Source organism: Mastomys coucha, unplaced genomic scaffold, assembly GCF_008632895.1.
Source record: "Mastomys coucha isolate ucsf_1 unplaced genomic scaffold, UCSF_Mcou_1 pScaffold16, whole genome shotgun sequence".
NCBI classification, from domain to species: domain Eukaryota; kingdom Metazoa; phylum Chordata; class Mammalia; order Rodentia; family Muridae; genus Mastomys; species Mastomys coucha.
The window spans coordinates 14,394,128-14,410,738 of record NW_022196898.1 but is presented as its reverse complement, the minus strand read 5'-3'; the positions used below and the strand labels follow the sequence as shown (position 1 = coordinate 14,410,738).

At 35.6% G+C, this 16,611-nt stretch overlaps 1 protein-coding gene across 1 annotated transcript in view; it reads left to right on the top strand.

Annotated features, from left to right (window-relative positions):
* Positions 1-16,611, top strand: part of LOC116094045 (vomeronasal type-2 receptor 1-like) — a 95,623-nt gene that overhangs the window by 20,520 nt on the left and 58,492 nt on the right. The window contains 3 exon segments of the mRNA XM_031376018.1: positions 6,637-6,867; positions 14,166-14,289; positions 16,050-16,523. Of these exon segments, the coding sequence (XP_031231878.1) occupies positions 6,637-6,867; positions 14,166-14,289; positions 16,050-16,523 (829 nt within the window).

The window sequence follows — 16,611 nt, the reverse complement described above, 5'->3', positions numbered from 1 at the left end:
AATAAAAAAAAAAAAAGAAGTTTTCTGGTGTAATTTTTGGGGTCACTTAAGTACACTATCATATCATCTTCAGATAGTGATATTTTGACTTCTTCCTTTCTGATTTGTATCCTTTTGATCTCCTTTTGTTGTCTAATTTCTATGGCTAGGATTTCAATTACTATATCGAATAGGTAGGGAAGAGCGGAGAGCCTTGTCTAGCACCTGATTTAGTGGGATTGCTTCAAGTCTCTCTGTTTAGTATGATGTTGGCTACTGGTTTGCTGTGTAGTGCTTTTGCTATGTTTTAGGTATGGGTCTTGAATTCCTGATCTTTCTAAGTCTTTTATCATGAAAAGGTGTTGGATTTTGTCAAATACTTTCTCATCATCTAATGAAATTATCATGTGTTTTTTTTTCATTGAGTTTGTTTATATAGTGGATTATGCTGATGGATTTCCATATATTGAACCATGCCTCAAACACTGGCATGAAGCCTATGTGATCATAATTGATCATCATTTTGACATGTTCATGGATTTCGTTTTCAACAATTTAATTGAGTATTATTGCATTGATATATATAAAAATGTTCTGATTTATTCTTTCTTTGTTGGGTCTTTGTGTGGTTTAGGTATCAGAGTAATTGTGGCTTTTTAGAACAAATTGGATAGTGTTTGTTCTGTTTCTGTTTTTTGGAATAGTTTGAAGAGTATTAGTATTAGGTTTTCTTTGAAGGTGTGATAGAATTTTGCACAAAACCCACCTGGGCCTGGCCTTTTTTTGTTGGGAGACCATCAGTGACTGTTTCTATTTCTGTATGGGTTGTGAGCCTGTTTAGATCATTTATCTGATCCTGATTTAATTTTGGTACCTGGTATCTGTCTAGAAAATTGTCCATTTCATCTAGATTTTCCATTTTTCTTGAGTATAGTCTTTGTAGTAGGATCTGATGATTTTTGGATTTCCTCAGTTTCTGATGTTATATTTCCCTTTTCATTCCTGATTTTGGTAAATTTGATACTGTCTCTGTGCCTTCTGGTTAGTCTGGCTAATTAATGGTTTATCTCTTTGTTGATTTTCTCAAAGAATCTGCTCATAGTTTGGTTGAATATTTTTATAGTTTTTGTTGTTGTTATTGTTGTTTCTAGTTGGTTGATTTCAGACATGGGTTTGATTATTTCCTACCATCTACTACTCTTGAATGTGTTTGCTTCTTTTTGTTCTAGAGCTTTCGGATGTGCTATTAAGCTGCTAGTGTATGTTCTCTACAGTTTCTTTTGGAGGCACTCAGAGCTATGAGTTTTACTCCTAGCACTGCTTTCATTATGTCCCACAATTTGAGTATGTTGTACCTACATTTACATTAAGTTATAAAAAGTCTTTTATCTCTTTCTTTATTTCTTCCTTGACCAAGTTTTCACTGAGTAGTGTTGTTCAGCTTATATGTGTATATGGGCTTTCTGTTGATTTTTATTTTTGCTATTGAAGACCATCCTTTATCTATAGTGATCTGATAGGAGGCATGGGATTATTTCAATCTTCTTATAGCTGTTGAGGTCTGTTTTGTGACCAATTACATGGTCAGTTTGGGAGAAGGTACCCTGAGGTGCTGAGAAGAAGGAATACTCTTTTGATTTAGGATGAAATGTTCTATAGATATCTGTTAAATCCATTTGTTTTGTAACTTCTAGTCTTACTGTGTCTCTGTTTATTTTCTGTTTCCATGATCTGTCCATAATGAGAGTGGGGTGTTGAAATCCCCAAATACTGTCGTGTGAGGTACAATGTGTGCTTTGAGCTTAAGTAAAGTTTCTTTTATGAATGTGGATCCCTTTGTATTTGGAGAATAGATATTCAGAATTGAGAGTTCTTCTTGGTAGGTTTTTCCTTTGATGAGTATGAAGTGTACTTCATAATAGTCACAAATAATGTAAAATACCTTGGTGTGACTCTAACTAAGCAAGTGAAAGATTTGTATGAAAAGAAAGTTAAGTGTCTGAATTAAAAAATAGAAGAAGATCTTAGAAGATGAAAAGATTTCCTATGCTCATGGATTGGCAGAATTAATATAGTAAAAATAGCTATCTTGCCAAAAGCAATATACAGATTCAATGCAGCCCCTAATGAAAATATCAACTCAATTCTTCAAAGACTTAGAAAAAGCAATTTGCAAATTTAAATGGAGTAACAAAAAACTCAGGATATCAAAAACTATTCTCAACAATAAGGAACTTCTGGTAGAATCACCATCCCTGACCTTAAGCTGGGATACATAGCAATTGTGGTAAAAACTTCATGATATTGGAGCAGTGATAGGAAAGAGGATCAATGAAATAGAATTGAAGACCAAGAAATGAACCCATACACCTATGGTTACCTGATCTTTAACAAAGAACCTAAAACCATCCAGTGGAAAAAAGATAACATTTTTCAACAAATGGTGTTTAGCAGTTAGCATGTCAGAATGCAAATAGATCCATTCTTATATCCTTGTACAAAGTTCATGTCCAAGTGGATGAAGTACCTCCACATAAAACCAGATACACTGAAAATAATAGGAAAGAAAGTGAGGAAGATCTTTGACCATATGGGCACATGGGAAATTTTTCTGAATAGAACACTAATAGCTTATGCTCTAAGATCAAGAATTGACAAATGGGACCTCACAAAATTGCAAAGGCTTCTGGTGGGCTAAGGACACTGTCAATAGGACAAACTGGCAACCAACAGATTGGGAAAAGATCTTTACCAATCCTACTTATAGATGGCTAAAATCCAATATATACAAAGAACTCAAGAAGTTAGACTCCAGAGAACCAAATAACCCTATTAAAAATGGGATACAAAGGTAAACAAAGAATTCTCAACTAAGGAATATGGAATGGCTGAGAAGCACCTAAAGAAATGTTCAACATTCTTAGTCATCAGGGAAATGCAAATGAAAACAACCCTGAGATTCCACCTCATACCAGTCAGAAGAGCGAAGATCAAAAACTTAGGTAAGTGGCTAAGATGTGGAGAAAGAGAACACTCCTCCATTTCTGGTGAGATTGCAAGCTGGTACAACCACTCTGGAAATCAGTTTTTCGGTTCCTCAGAAAATTGTACATAGTATTACTTAAGGACCCAGCTATATCATTCCTGGGCATATACCCAGAAGAAGCTCCAACATGTATTAAGGGCACATACTCCACTATGTTCATAACAGCCTTATTTATAATAGCCAGAAACTGAGAAGAACCCAGATGTCCTTCAACAGAGGAATGAATACAGAAAATGTGGTACACAATGGAGTAGTATTCAGCTATTAAAAACAATCAATTTTTGAAATTCTTAAGCAAATGGATGGAACAAGAAAATATCATCCTGAGTGAGGTAACACAATCACAAAAGAAGACACATTGTATGCTCTCACTGATAAGTGCATATTAGCCCAGAACTCTGAAAACCAACATACAATTTACAGACCATATGAAGCTCTAGAAGAAGGAAGACCAATGTGTAGATACTTTGGTCCTTCTTGGAAGGGGGAAGAAGATACTCATGGAATGATATACAGAGTCAAAGTGTGGAGCAGATACTGAAGAATATGTAATCCAAAGACAGCCACACTTGGGGATACATACCATATGTAGTCACCAAACCCAGATACTATTGTGGATGCCAACAAGTGCTTGCTGACAGAAGCCTGATATAGCTATCTCCTGGGAGGCTCTACCAGTGCCTGACAGAGGTGGATGCTCTCAGGCAATCATTGGACTAATCACAGGGTATTAGTCCCAACGGGGGAGGTGTAGAGTGGTCCCAAAGAACTGGAATGGCTTGCAAACATATTACAGGTGTGAATGCTTACAGCCAATGGTCAGACCAACACAAAGACCCCAATGGAGCAGTTAGGGAAGGATTTAAGGGGCTGAAGGGGTTTGAAGCCCCATAAGAGGAACAACAATATGAACCAACCAGTGCCCCTAGAGCTGCCAGGGATTAATCCACCATCCAAAGAGTATACATGGAGGGACCCATCACTCCAGCCATATATGTAGCAAAGGATGCCCTTGTTGGTCATCAGTGGGAGGAGAGGCCCTTGGTTTTGTGAATGCTTGATGCGCCAGTGTATAGAAATGGCAGGACCAGGAAGCATGAGTGGGTTTGTTGGTGAGCAGGGATGGAGTGGAGTGTAGGGGGTTTTCAGAGGGGAAACCAGGAAATAGGATAACATTTAAAGTGTAAATAAAGTATTTAATAAAAAAGTATATTTTTAATGAAATCAAAATTTTTAATGAAATCAGTATTTACCTATGTTTTAAGATCATCCTACAAAAGACTAGACTAGAAAACCTTTGAAATTCTATTATTTACTTGAACATCTATAAATTACACTGACTTTTCCTCTTCTCCTTATTTTATTTCTCCTGCTCCTTTTCATCATTCTCCTCCTGAGATAAGTTTACACTGTGTTCCTTGCATTAGTCTATGGGATTAGGGCTATGCCCAATACACACCTGAAATTTTTAAATTCATGTGATATATATGATGTTAGACACATATGTCCTACCATCAAAAAATTTCAAGCAAGTGTAACTGCAGAAAGCTAGATCTAGGTGAGGGTAAAACTGTAAAAGTCTTTGAGCATTTATTTGCTTGACTACTGATAAGGAATAGGGAGACCATTTCATGAACTTAGCATAAAAGATGAATTTTCATGATTTTTGACTTTTGTTTTATGTGAAGTGAAAATAACAGACAGGAAAAGAGTCAGAAGAAAAGCAAGTAACTCTCCCCAGCTTTAAATTGGACTAAAACACTTTATTCAAATATCCAGTTAGTAAATTCTTTCAGGGACATAGCCATAATCCCCACTATAAAAATTAGAAAGAATAATAATCTTTTCTTTACAAACAAGGCAAATAATTCTTGCTAAATGTGTGCCTTGCTTGTGGTCACAATATTTAACAGAACTAAAAGTTTCTAGATCCCATTCATGCTTGTCTGTGGAAAGCTTGGGACCACACTAGGTCATTGGTTTAGAAGTCTAGGTGTAGCATGTAGGACAGATGGAAATGAAAGATTATTAGATTTCCTTTATGCTAAAGAAAGCATGCTCTTACCTGCCTAAAGTTAATATAATAATATAAGGTGTGACCTAGACAAAGGTTATTTTTTCATGGGATTCTTCTCAATGTCTCTTTGATCATACAGATTTAACATCAATCCCATGAACCATTGTACCATTGGCTATAGCAATTCCTGAATAATGGAAACGTACAATTCAGATTCATACTCTCAAGGCAATGTCCTACTAATCTTTCATAGCTCAGATAAGGTTGATGCTTTTTGAGAAATAAAGAATTTTCAATTTCCTAAGTCAATCAGCCATTACCTCCTCTATGTCCTTTCTTTCTACAATAACAACTGAGATGTGACAAAACATTTCCTTTGGAGATGCAACACACACATCTATCTACTCATCTAGATAGGGAGTCCTAAACAGACCACATTCAGACACCACCAAAGACCAACTCAGTGAACCAATGGATTTTATTGGGGTAACTTAAAGGAATATGAGTGAATAGATAGGGACAAGAGCAGAAATGACTCTAAGACAGATGCAACAACCATGCCCACAAAAACCTTTAAACCTTGAGAATAGCTTTCAGACAGATCAGAAGTGTGTCCTTCCCAAGATGATCTAAATGACTTCCAGGCAACTCAGCCATTTTCTGTTTCTCCCTAGCAGGTGAACTGGTCTCCAGAAACTTTTTTCATCTCGTTTTGTTTGATTTTTCTCTGCACTTTAGCACACTCTGAGAAGGACTCTCCTTTTCTTTCATACTCTCCCAGGGAGCTACATAGTGAATCTGCTCAGTTTCATGGACTTCCTAAAGCTATTTTGAGATATTTACCTTACTACTTAAAGATCTTCCCTGAAAGGATGAACTGTTTGAATATGGGAGGAAATTGTGACACAACAGCAGCATAAACTTATTGAATTAACTTTTAGAGCCTGATTATCCAGTCTCCCTACTAGACTGAGACTTTCAAGAGAAGCAAATAGTTGTGGGTCATATTTTTTCATAGGGAAAGTGGGGAAAAGGGAATGAAAATATTCTAAACATTCTCCTGTCTCTTGATATGCAGATATTATACTGCTAAGCCATAATATAAGCTTATTTTATCCCAACAAATACGTACAACTGTAATATACATCAAAGGCATGTTAAAACTGTCCAGAGGTCAAAATTAAAGAAAAATAGGTACCACTAAATTTCACAAATTATTTAACCCAGTATATCTAAAATACTATTTATTATGTTATCATAATTTAATATGTTGCCAAGATCTTAAAATAACAATGTTAAATTATTTATGGAATTGTTTCTCTTCTTTTTAAAACTTTCTAACCCAGTATGAATATTATTTGTATAACATATCTCAATTTACCAAATCATTCTTTCTGTTTTAATTGCTACCAATGGCTAGAGGATATTAGAATTGGTAACAAAAACTGCATTAGAAAAAATAGAATCTTATGATTTATGTATGAAGCAAAATCTACTCTTTTAAAATAAATCTGTATTTTATAAGTCTTTAAATGCTTACAAATTATTTATATATTTATTTACTTTTTTACTCTTTCTTATTCTTCTTCATTAGCTGTGGGATTACCTTAGCAAAATAGAATTTACTACTCATGATGGAAGCAAAATGAAACTTGATCCTAATGGAGATATGGAAAGTGGATATTATGATATCCTCAATTGGCACATGGATGATGCTGGAGAAATCTCCTTTGTCAAAGTTGGAGAATACAAATTCACTAGTTCAAAATATGAACTTGTTCTTCCAAAGATCTCAACATTATTTTGGAACACTGAATTTTCAAGGGTTAGTTGACCAGACATATTTTTGTTCATTTATAGAGAAAAAAGTCTTTTTTTTTCAGGCACTAAATAAATACAAAACACCTAAAGCTTTTACTATATTATAAATCAATTTACTTAATCTATCATATATTTTTTGTATTGTTGTTTGTCTATTTATAATATAAAGAGTCCATGTTAAATTAAAATACATGAAAACTTTCATATAATTTAATAGTGTTTTGATATTTTGAGAATGTTTTAATGCAATGTAGTAATTTTATGATCTTTTGTAATAAAATGTTGTTTTCCAATTATTACTTTAATTTTTTAAATATATATATTTAAAATTTTGGGGAATTTTTTACATTTCAACTTCAGTGTCCCCTGTATCCTTATATCCCAATCTAACCACACCTTGTTTCTGCCTCACCCACAGCCATTCCTCTTTTCTTTCTCTTCAGAAAAGGGTAGGATTCCCATGGATATCAACTAAATATGACATATAAAATTAAAGTAAATCTAGTCACCTCCACTTTTATTAAGGCTGGAAAGGCAACTCAGTATGAGGCAAAGGATGCCAAAGGGCAACAAAAAAATCAGAGACTGCCCCTAATCCCACTGTTAGGACACCCACAAGAAGAGCAAGCTACACAAATGCAACATATATGCAGAAGGCATAGGTCAGTCCCATGCAGGCTTCCTAGTTGTTGGTTCAGTCTCTATACACTTGTACAAGCCCAGGTTAGTCAATTCTTTGAGTTTCCTGTGTTCTTGACCTCTCTGACACCTAGAATGTTTTCTTTCCACCTCTTCTGCAGGATTCTCTGAGCTCCACATAATATTTGGCTTTGGCTTTGGGTCTTTATATCTGTTTCCAAAACTTGCTGGATGAAGCAGATCTAATGACAATTGGACTAGGCACCAATCAGAGTATAGTAGAATACCCTTAGTAATCATTTCATTACCTTTTTTTGGCAGTATGGTTTGATTCTATCCTAGGTCTCAGGGCTATCCACCCTATGAATCCTGGAGCTTCAGGCAGTATCAGGTGTGGGACTTTTCTCATGGCATGCGTCTAAGTGAGGACCAGCAATTATTTGGCCTCTCCTAAAATTTCTGTGCAGCCTTTAACCTAGCAATCTTATAGGTAGGACAAATTGTAGGTTGAAGGTTATCTGTCTTGGTTGGTGTGCTAATAACTCCACTAGAAGTCTCTCCTGGTTAAAGGAGATTGTCAGTTAAAGCTTCACAATCCCAACTGATAGGAGCTTTAGATATGGTCACCCATGAGTTTATGTTACTGTGTTTTTAGTTCATTCCCAAATGGCCCACAATTCCATTTGTCTGCTACTCTCTTCTTTCCCTTCACACCCCAACAACCACTGATCCCTCCTGTTCCCATTCTCCAACCTTCTCCACACATCACAGGTCTTTTCTAATTCTCCTCTACAAAGAGATTCATACAGACCCCATTGAGCTCTTCTTATGTAGCCCTTCTGTGTCTTTGGATTGTAGCATGGTTATCATTTACTTTACAGCTAATGTTCACTAATAAATGAGGACATACCATGTCTTTCTGGCTCAGTTTACCACACTCAGGATGATTTCTTTCTAGTTTCATCCAGTTGCAAATTTTATTGAATTATTTTATTTATTTACATTCCAAATGTTACCCCCTTCCTGGTTCCCCTCCTCGAGTTCTTCACCCCATCTCCCTTCCAATTACTTCTGAGAGGTTGCTCTCCACCTACCCACCTACCTGCTGCTGGTCAATCCTGACAGCATCTGATGCTCATCTTCCATGAGTGCATCAACTTTCTCCAGGTTTAAGTGTATCCTCTGCTACAAATGTGTTGTAGCTGATTAATATTCACATTGTGTAAACTTACCACATTTTCAAAATCCATTCTTTGCTTGAGGAACATCTATGTTGTTTCTAGTCTCTAGGTATTACAAATAAATCTACTAAAAACTTAATTGAGCAATGCCCTTATGTTATTGCAAATGCTTTTTGTAAGATCAATCTTACCATATTAATACTACTGATCCATGGACATGTAAGAACTTTCCATCTTCTGATATCTTTGAATTTATTTCTAATTCTTGTCATATATATCTTTTACTTGCTAAGAGTTCCCCCAAAATATTTTATGTTATTTGTGGCTATTATACAGGGTATTAATTCCTGATTTCTTCCTCTTCCCTTTCTCTTCTGTATATAAGAAGGCTACTGATTTTGTTTTTTAAGATAATCTTCTATCCAGACACTTTGCAAAAGTTGTTTATCAACAGTAGGAATTCTCTGGTAGAATTTTTGCCACCACTTATGTGGAGTATCATATCATCTCTAAATAACAATACTTTGACTTCTTTCTTTCCAAATTGTATTCTCCTGATCTCTTTTAGTTTTATTATTGCCCCGGTTAGAACTTCAAGTACCATATTAAATACATATGGGGAGAGTGGAGAGTCTTGTCTAGCTCCTCATTTTAGAAGAATTGCTTTTACTTTCTCTTCATTTAATTTGATGCTAACTATTGGTTTACTGTATATTGGCATTAGTTAAGTATGTTCCTGTGTCCCTGATCTTTCCAAGGCTTGTATCATGAAGGAGTGTTGGGTTCTTTCAGAATCTTTTTCAGCATCTAAAGAAATGATCATGTTGTCTTTTTCTTTCACTTATTTTACATAGTGGACTACATTGACAGATTTTCACATGTTAAAACTCCTCTGCATACCTGGGATGAAGCTTATTTGATGATGGTGGATGATGTCTTTGATATGCTCTTGAATTCGGCTTGCGAATATTTTAATGCATTTTTGCATATGTACATGAGGGATATTGGTGTATACTTCTTTGTTGAGTCTTTCTATCTTGGTATCAGGGTGATTGTGGCTTACATTTGCTATTTTGAAGAATAATTTCAGGACTAAATATTATGTCTTCTTTGAAAGTCTAGTAGAATTCTGTGCTAAAATCTTATGGCCCTGAGGTTTTTCTTTTCTTTTCTTTTTCTTTTAATTTCTTTTATTTCTTTTCTTTCCTTTCTTATTAAACATTAATGACTGTGTCCATTTTTTAGGGGTTGTGGCTATATTCAAATTGTTTTTTTTTTGGTCTTGATTTAACTTTGATAAGCAGTATCTGTCAAGAAATTTATGCATTTCTTTTAGATATTCCAATTCTATGGAATACAGATTTTTGAAGTATGACATAATGATCAGTAAATTTTCTCAGTGTCTGTTATTATGTCTCTTTTTTCATTTCTGATTTTGTAAATTTGAATATTCTCTCTCTGCCTTATAGTTAGTTTGGGTAAAGTTTTGTTTGTCTTGTGTATTTTCTCAAAGAATTCTTTGTTTTATTGATTTGTTTTATTGATCACTTGGTTTCTGTTTTATTGATTTCAACACTCAGTTTGATTATTTCTGCATTCTACTTCTCCTGGGTATATTTGCTTCTTATTGTGCAAAAGTTTTCATGTATGCTGTCAATTTACTAGCATCGGATCTTTATAATTTCTTCATCAAGGCACTTAATGTTAAGAGGAAATTGTTAGCACTGCTTTCATTTTGTTCCATAGGTTTGGGGTATGTTGTGAATTCTTTTTCATTGAGTTCTACCAAGCCTTTAATTTGTTTATTCTGTCTTGACCCAGTAGTCATTCAGTGGAGAGTTGGTCAGTTTCTCTGAGATCATAGGCTTTCTGTTGTTTCTATTTTATTGAAATCTGTCATTCATTCATGGTGGTCTGGTAAGATATATGGAGTTATTTCAATATTCTTGTACCTTTTAAGATTTGGTTTGTTAACAGTTTGTGTTCAATTTTGGAGAATGTTGTATGATTTGCTGAGAAGAAGGTATATCCTTTTGTGTTTGGATGAAATGTTCTGCAGAATTCTGTTAGGGCTATTTGTGTCAGAGCATCTATTAGTTGATTATTTCTGCATTTAGTTTTCCTCTGGATGACTTCTCCATTGGTGAGAGTATGAAGACTCCTACTGTTAATGTATGGGGTTCAGTGTATAATTAAGCTTCCATATTATTTCTTTTACAAATGTGGGTGCCCTTGAATTGGAGGTATAGATAGTCAGAACTGAGAAATCTTCTTTGAGAATTTTTCCATTGATAAGTGTGAAGTGTTTTTCCCCATCTCTTTTGATTAATTTTGGTTAGAAATCTCTTTTGTTAGATATGAGAATCATTACACCAGCTTGTTTCTAGAGTGTATTTTCTTTGAAAATTGTTTTCAATACTCTGAAATAATGCTTATCATTGATGTTGAGGTATGTTTCTTTTTTTGGAGCAGAAGGACTGATCCTGTTTTCACCAGCATTCTGAATTAGTCAGCATTAGTATGTCTTTTAAATGGGAAATTGAGTTCACTGATACTGAGATATATTAATGAATAATGTCTGTTAATTCGTGTTAATTTTGTTTGTGTTGATGATTGTGGAGGTTGGGGGTTTATGTGTGTTTCCCTTATTTTGTTTTTTCTAGCATGATATTTATTTTCTGTGTTTTCATGGGCATGTTTTATCTTCTTAGGTTAGAGTTTTCCTTCTAGTACCATCTGTATGGATCAATTTATAACAGATGCTATTTAAATTTGATTTAATCATGTAATATCTTGTTTTCTCCAACTATGGTGATTGGAGACTTCTCTTGGCTTTTTTTTTTTTTCTGGTTTTTCGAGACAGGGTTTCTCTGTGTAGCCCTCGCTGTCCTAGAACTTACTCTGTACACCAGGCTGGCCTTGAACTCAGAAATCCACCTGCCTTTGCCTCCCAAGTGCTGGAATTAAAGGTGTGTGCCACCACCACCCAGTTCTTGGCTTTTTAAAATAGTTTTCTGGACTGGCATTTGTGCTTTCTTAGAGTCTATAAGACATCTGACCAGTCCATGTGCTTTTCAAGTCTACATTGAAAAGTTGGACAGCTTTGACCTTCTGATAGTTCTGACCTTATTTGTTACTTGGACTTTGTCCTTGCAATTTTTAACATTCTTTTATCGTACTATGCATTTGGTGTTTTGATTATTAGGTGGTATGGAGACTTTCTATCTCATACAATATATTTGTGTTCTATAAGCTTCATGGACCTTTACAAGTATCTCCAAATTTATGTTAGGAAAATTTTCTTATATGATTTAATTGAACATGTATTCTGGGATTTGAATTGAAAGTCTTCTTCTATTCCTATTTTTCATAGACCTGTTTGGTCTTTTCATATTTTCTCAGAGGTACTCTTTAGATTTAACATTTCCTTTTATTGCTATATCAATTTCTTCTCTTCTATCTTCTGTGTCTAAGATCATTTCTCCTCTTGTATTCTGTTGGTGATGTTTGTGTCTGTAGTTTTGTTTGCTTACCTAGATTTTTCATATTCAAGATTTCTCAGTTTATGTTTGCCTTTTTGTTTTTATTTACATTTTGAGGTCTTGAACATCTTTGCTCAATTCTTTTACTTGATTGTGTTTTCCTGGATTTCTTTTGCTTCATTTATTCCTTCATTCATTCATTATCTGAATCATATCACTTTCTCTTTTCCATGTCACCCTTCCCCACTTAAATACTATCTTCATCCACTGTTCCTTTCCCCTCTGAAAAGGGGTTCCTGGGTACCAATCCACCTGGAACATCAAGTTATTACAGGATTATGCACATGTTCTCCTACTTAGATACAGAAGCCCAACTAGGGAAACAGATACATAGGCAATCAAAAGTGTCAGAGAAAGCCATCACTCTGTTTGCTGAGGGACCCACTTAAAGACCAAGCTGCATATCTCCCATACATGATGGGGTCATAGGTTCAGCATATGGATGCTCTTTGGTTAATGGCTCAGTCTCTTGTAGCCCCCAAGAATTCTCTATTTTCCTAGGTTTCTTTAAGGGATTTGTTTATTTCCTGTTTAAAGGACTGTATGATCATGATAAGATTGGATTTAAAGTATTTTCCTTGTGCTTCAGCTGTGTTAGATTATTCAGAGTTTGCTGTAGAAGGATAGGTATACTCTAGTGGTACCATATTGCCCTGGGTGTTTTTGTTTGCTTCTTACACTTACACTTACTCATGTGGGTTTGGAGATAGTACAGAGTTAGGTGACAATTTTGACTTTATCTTGTTAGTTGGGTGATGTTCTCTTTCTTTGTTTCCTCTCTGATCTTCTATCTTGAACCACTTGTGGTGATTAGAGACTTTAGGTCTAGTATTTTCTCTCTGTTGGGGTTTTAGTAATCTGTGTGATCTCTGAAGCTTTGGGTTTGGGGTACCTGTTGTCTCTAGGGTTCTGAAAATTGGCAAAGTTTCAGAAGTTCTGGGTGTCCTAAGGTTGCTACTACTGGCATAATCTCCACTAGAGGAGGAGTCTTTTGCCACCATTGTGTTCAGGATATGGAGTTTAGGAGATAATAAATTGTGATTATATTCATATAATAAAGCTTATTTACATGTAATTCAAACATATTGAAAATTCATAAATAGCACCAAAATTATGTCTTGAATGGTTTATGGTTTTGTAGGCTTAACTGTTTGAGATCTTTATTTTTATTTGGGTTCATATTTCTTTGGTTTTGAATTTTGTTTTCTGAGCTGTGATCCTACTAAGTAAAGCAAGCTATCACTAAGCATGGAGCACAAAACATATTTTTTTCTGTTTATAAATAATTATCTTCCCACATTAATATGTAAATGCATTGTTTATTCTGAATTTCAGGTGCATATCCATGTAGAATATAAAAATACAAAGAGACCTATGATTGCTATTGAAATTTTTAAATGTAGTGAGCAAGAAACACGCCAAGCTAGGCCATCTCTACATTGCGTGTTTATTTTCATAGTTCACATGGAGCAGACAATTCATTTTCTTCCATTTTTGCCAGACACTTAGGATAGATGTCTAAGAATAATAAAAAAAATTGTTTAGGGATTTAATTGCTCTAAGGAAATATCCTTCAGGAGCTAAAGATGGTTATTGGTGTCATAGTTCTCATCAAACCAGGAAAAGACTTAGAAAACTGTCCCAACTAAAGCATCTCATGTTATATTAGTTTCTTTTTGATCACTAAGGTGACAAAATACTGTCATTATAGTTAGCTTGGCATTTCCAGAGTCAAACATAAGACTGTTCTTTAGATAAAGTTCTTTCTAGGCTCTCCATATTATTATGCTCTGTATGATATCTTTGTTCAGCATCTAGCACCAATCTTCTTTATAAATGGGACGCATGTCTCCATAGTTACACAAACCAGAACTTTCTTTATTTCAAAAGTGGAAATATTTCAAGGCCTTGTTATAATTCATCATCTTTGTCTTTGCTAGCTTCCAGATTCATTCTGCACAAAAGTGTGTGCCCCAGGGTCCCGGAAGAGGATTCGCCATGGGCAACCCATATGTTGCTTCGATTGCATCCCATGTGAGGATGGATATGTGTCAGAGAAATCAGGTGGGATGGAATGACTTTTTTATGAATTGTAGTGAAATTAGATTAAACATTTCCTGACAAAGACATTCTTGAAATCATTTTTTTATAAAAGATATGGGCAATGGATGGCAAAGTAATTAACATCTATCAAATTATTAAATGTTCTTTGCAGTGTGAATGAAAGATAATGTCTTAGTCGGGGTTTCTATTCCTGCACAAACATCATGACCAAGAAGCAAGTTGGGGAGGAAAGGGTTTATTCAGCTTACTTTCACATGGCTGTTCATCACCAGAGGAAGTCAGGACTGGAACTCAAGCAGGTCAGGAAGCAGGAGCTGACACAGAGGCCACGGAGAGATGTTTTTTACTGGCTTGCTTCCCCTGGCTTGCTCAGCCTGGTTTCTTATAGAACCCTAACACTTCCAGCCCAGGGATGGCACCACCCACAAGGGGCCCTACCTCCTTGATCACTAATTGAGAAAATGCCCCACAGCTGGGTTTCATGGAGGCACTTCCCCAACTGAAGCTCCCTTCTCTGTGATAACTCCAGCCTGTGTCAAGTTGACACACAAAACCAGCCAGTACAGATAATATTGTTTCCCTACTACAGTTGGAAAAGACTTACAAACATATAAACACCAAAAGAAACACATAAAATGTGAAATATGAGTAAAATCATAAAATCTCCTAGGTACATGGTTATGAACTAGACTTAACACTAACTATGAGAAAGTCCTCAAATTTTCCTAAGGTTCTAAGCATTGAAAAAGGTACATGCATTGCACACTGGCTGAGGCTTGGACTTCTGTGACAGCCTGCTCAGTTGCTTCCCAGTAGGCATGACATAGAGAGGTTTGGTTTCTAGAAATATGTTAAAGCATGTTTATTTACATTTCTATTCAATTTTGTTGAAGAAACAAAAATTCACTTATCTTTTGTCACATAACCCACAAGAATAATCATGTAAAAATGATAAAAATGGTTCTTCATAGAAAAAGGCACTCTGTAATCTGCACAACTCCCTTGCTAAATGTTCCACAGTCTCCACAAATAATTCCATCCAGAGCTGCCCAGACCAGGAGTCAAAGTGGTGAAAGGAAATTCCTGTTTTACCTGAATCTTTAAATTTACACTTAGTCAATCCATTGTATCATGTGCCATAACTTCGTCTCAACTAGTTTTTCCTTCTTCACCAATCCGGACTTAGCCTTCTTAGCCTCAGGGGCCATGATTGATGTTTTTTTCTTCCCATCATCATCCTCATCACTTAATGAATGAGCATCTAGAGTTGGATAATTTTGAGTAGGCAAATACATGATTCATGGAGATAAGTATATTATCTCCATGAGGGGATAATACATGAGAGAATGAAAAAAGTAGGGGTTTAACCAGCTGTGTCCCAGTCATTTTGTTTTATATCAGAAGCTGTGACTTTCTACTTCCTGGGCTGTTCTCCAGTTGATAAAGACACAGACCTCTTTATTCAATAGATAGAGGAGAAAGTAGCTCATCAATAGAAAAAAACAAGAACACCTTGAGTTGAGAAGTGATCATTTCCTGATATTGGAAAAAACAAAACAAAACAAAACTCTGAATATGTCACATCTTCTGCACCAATGCCCCTTTTGTAATTGTAATTTTAAAATATTATACAGATTTTTAATAGATTTCCAGTAAACCCTGTTCAGGTCTTCAACTGCCCCAGACTGTTCATGATTAAATGTGACAAATTTATTGAAGTCAATAGTCAATCATCTAGTTTTTGTTTTTATTTATAATAGGTCAAATGCTATGTGATCCATGCCATGAAGATGACTGGTCCAATGCAGAGAAGAACAAGTGTGTGCCAAAGCTTGTGGAATTCCTTGCTTATGAGGAGGCCCTGGGATTCATCCTCGTTAGCCTTTCCATCTTTGGGGCACTTGTGGTCTTGGCAGTCACTGTTGTGTATGTGATCCACAGGCAGACTCCATTGGTGAAAGCAAATGACCGGGAGCTGAGCTTCCTCATTCAGATGTCTCTGGTTATCACAGTGCTGTCAACTATGCTGTTCATAGGCAAGCCACACAACTGGTCCTGCATGGCCCGACAGGTCACTCTGGCCCTGGGCTTTTGCCTATGTCTGTCTTCCATTCTTGGAAAGACTATTTCACTCTTTTTTGCCTACAGGATTTCCATATCTAAAACCCAGCTAATATCCATGCCCCCAATTTTTCGCAAACTCATTGTGTTGATCTGTGTTGTAGGGGAGATTTGTATATGCACAGCTTACTTAGTGTTGGAGCCTCCGAGCATGTTGAAGAACATTGAAATTCAAAATGTAAAGATTATCTTTGAATGCAA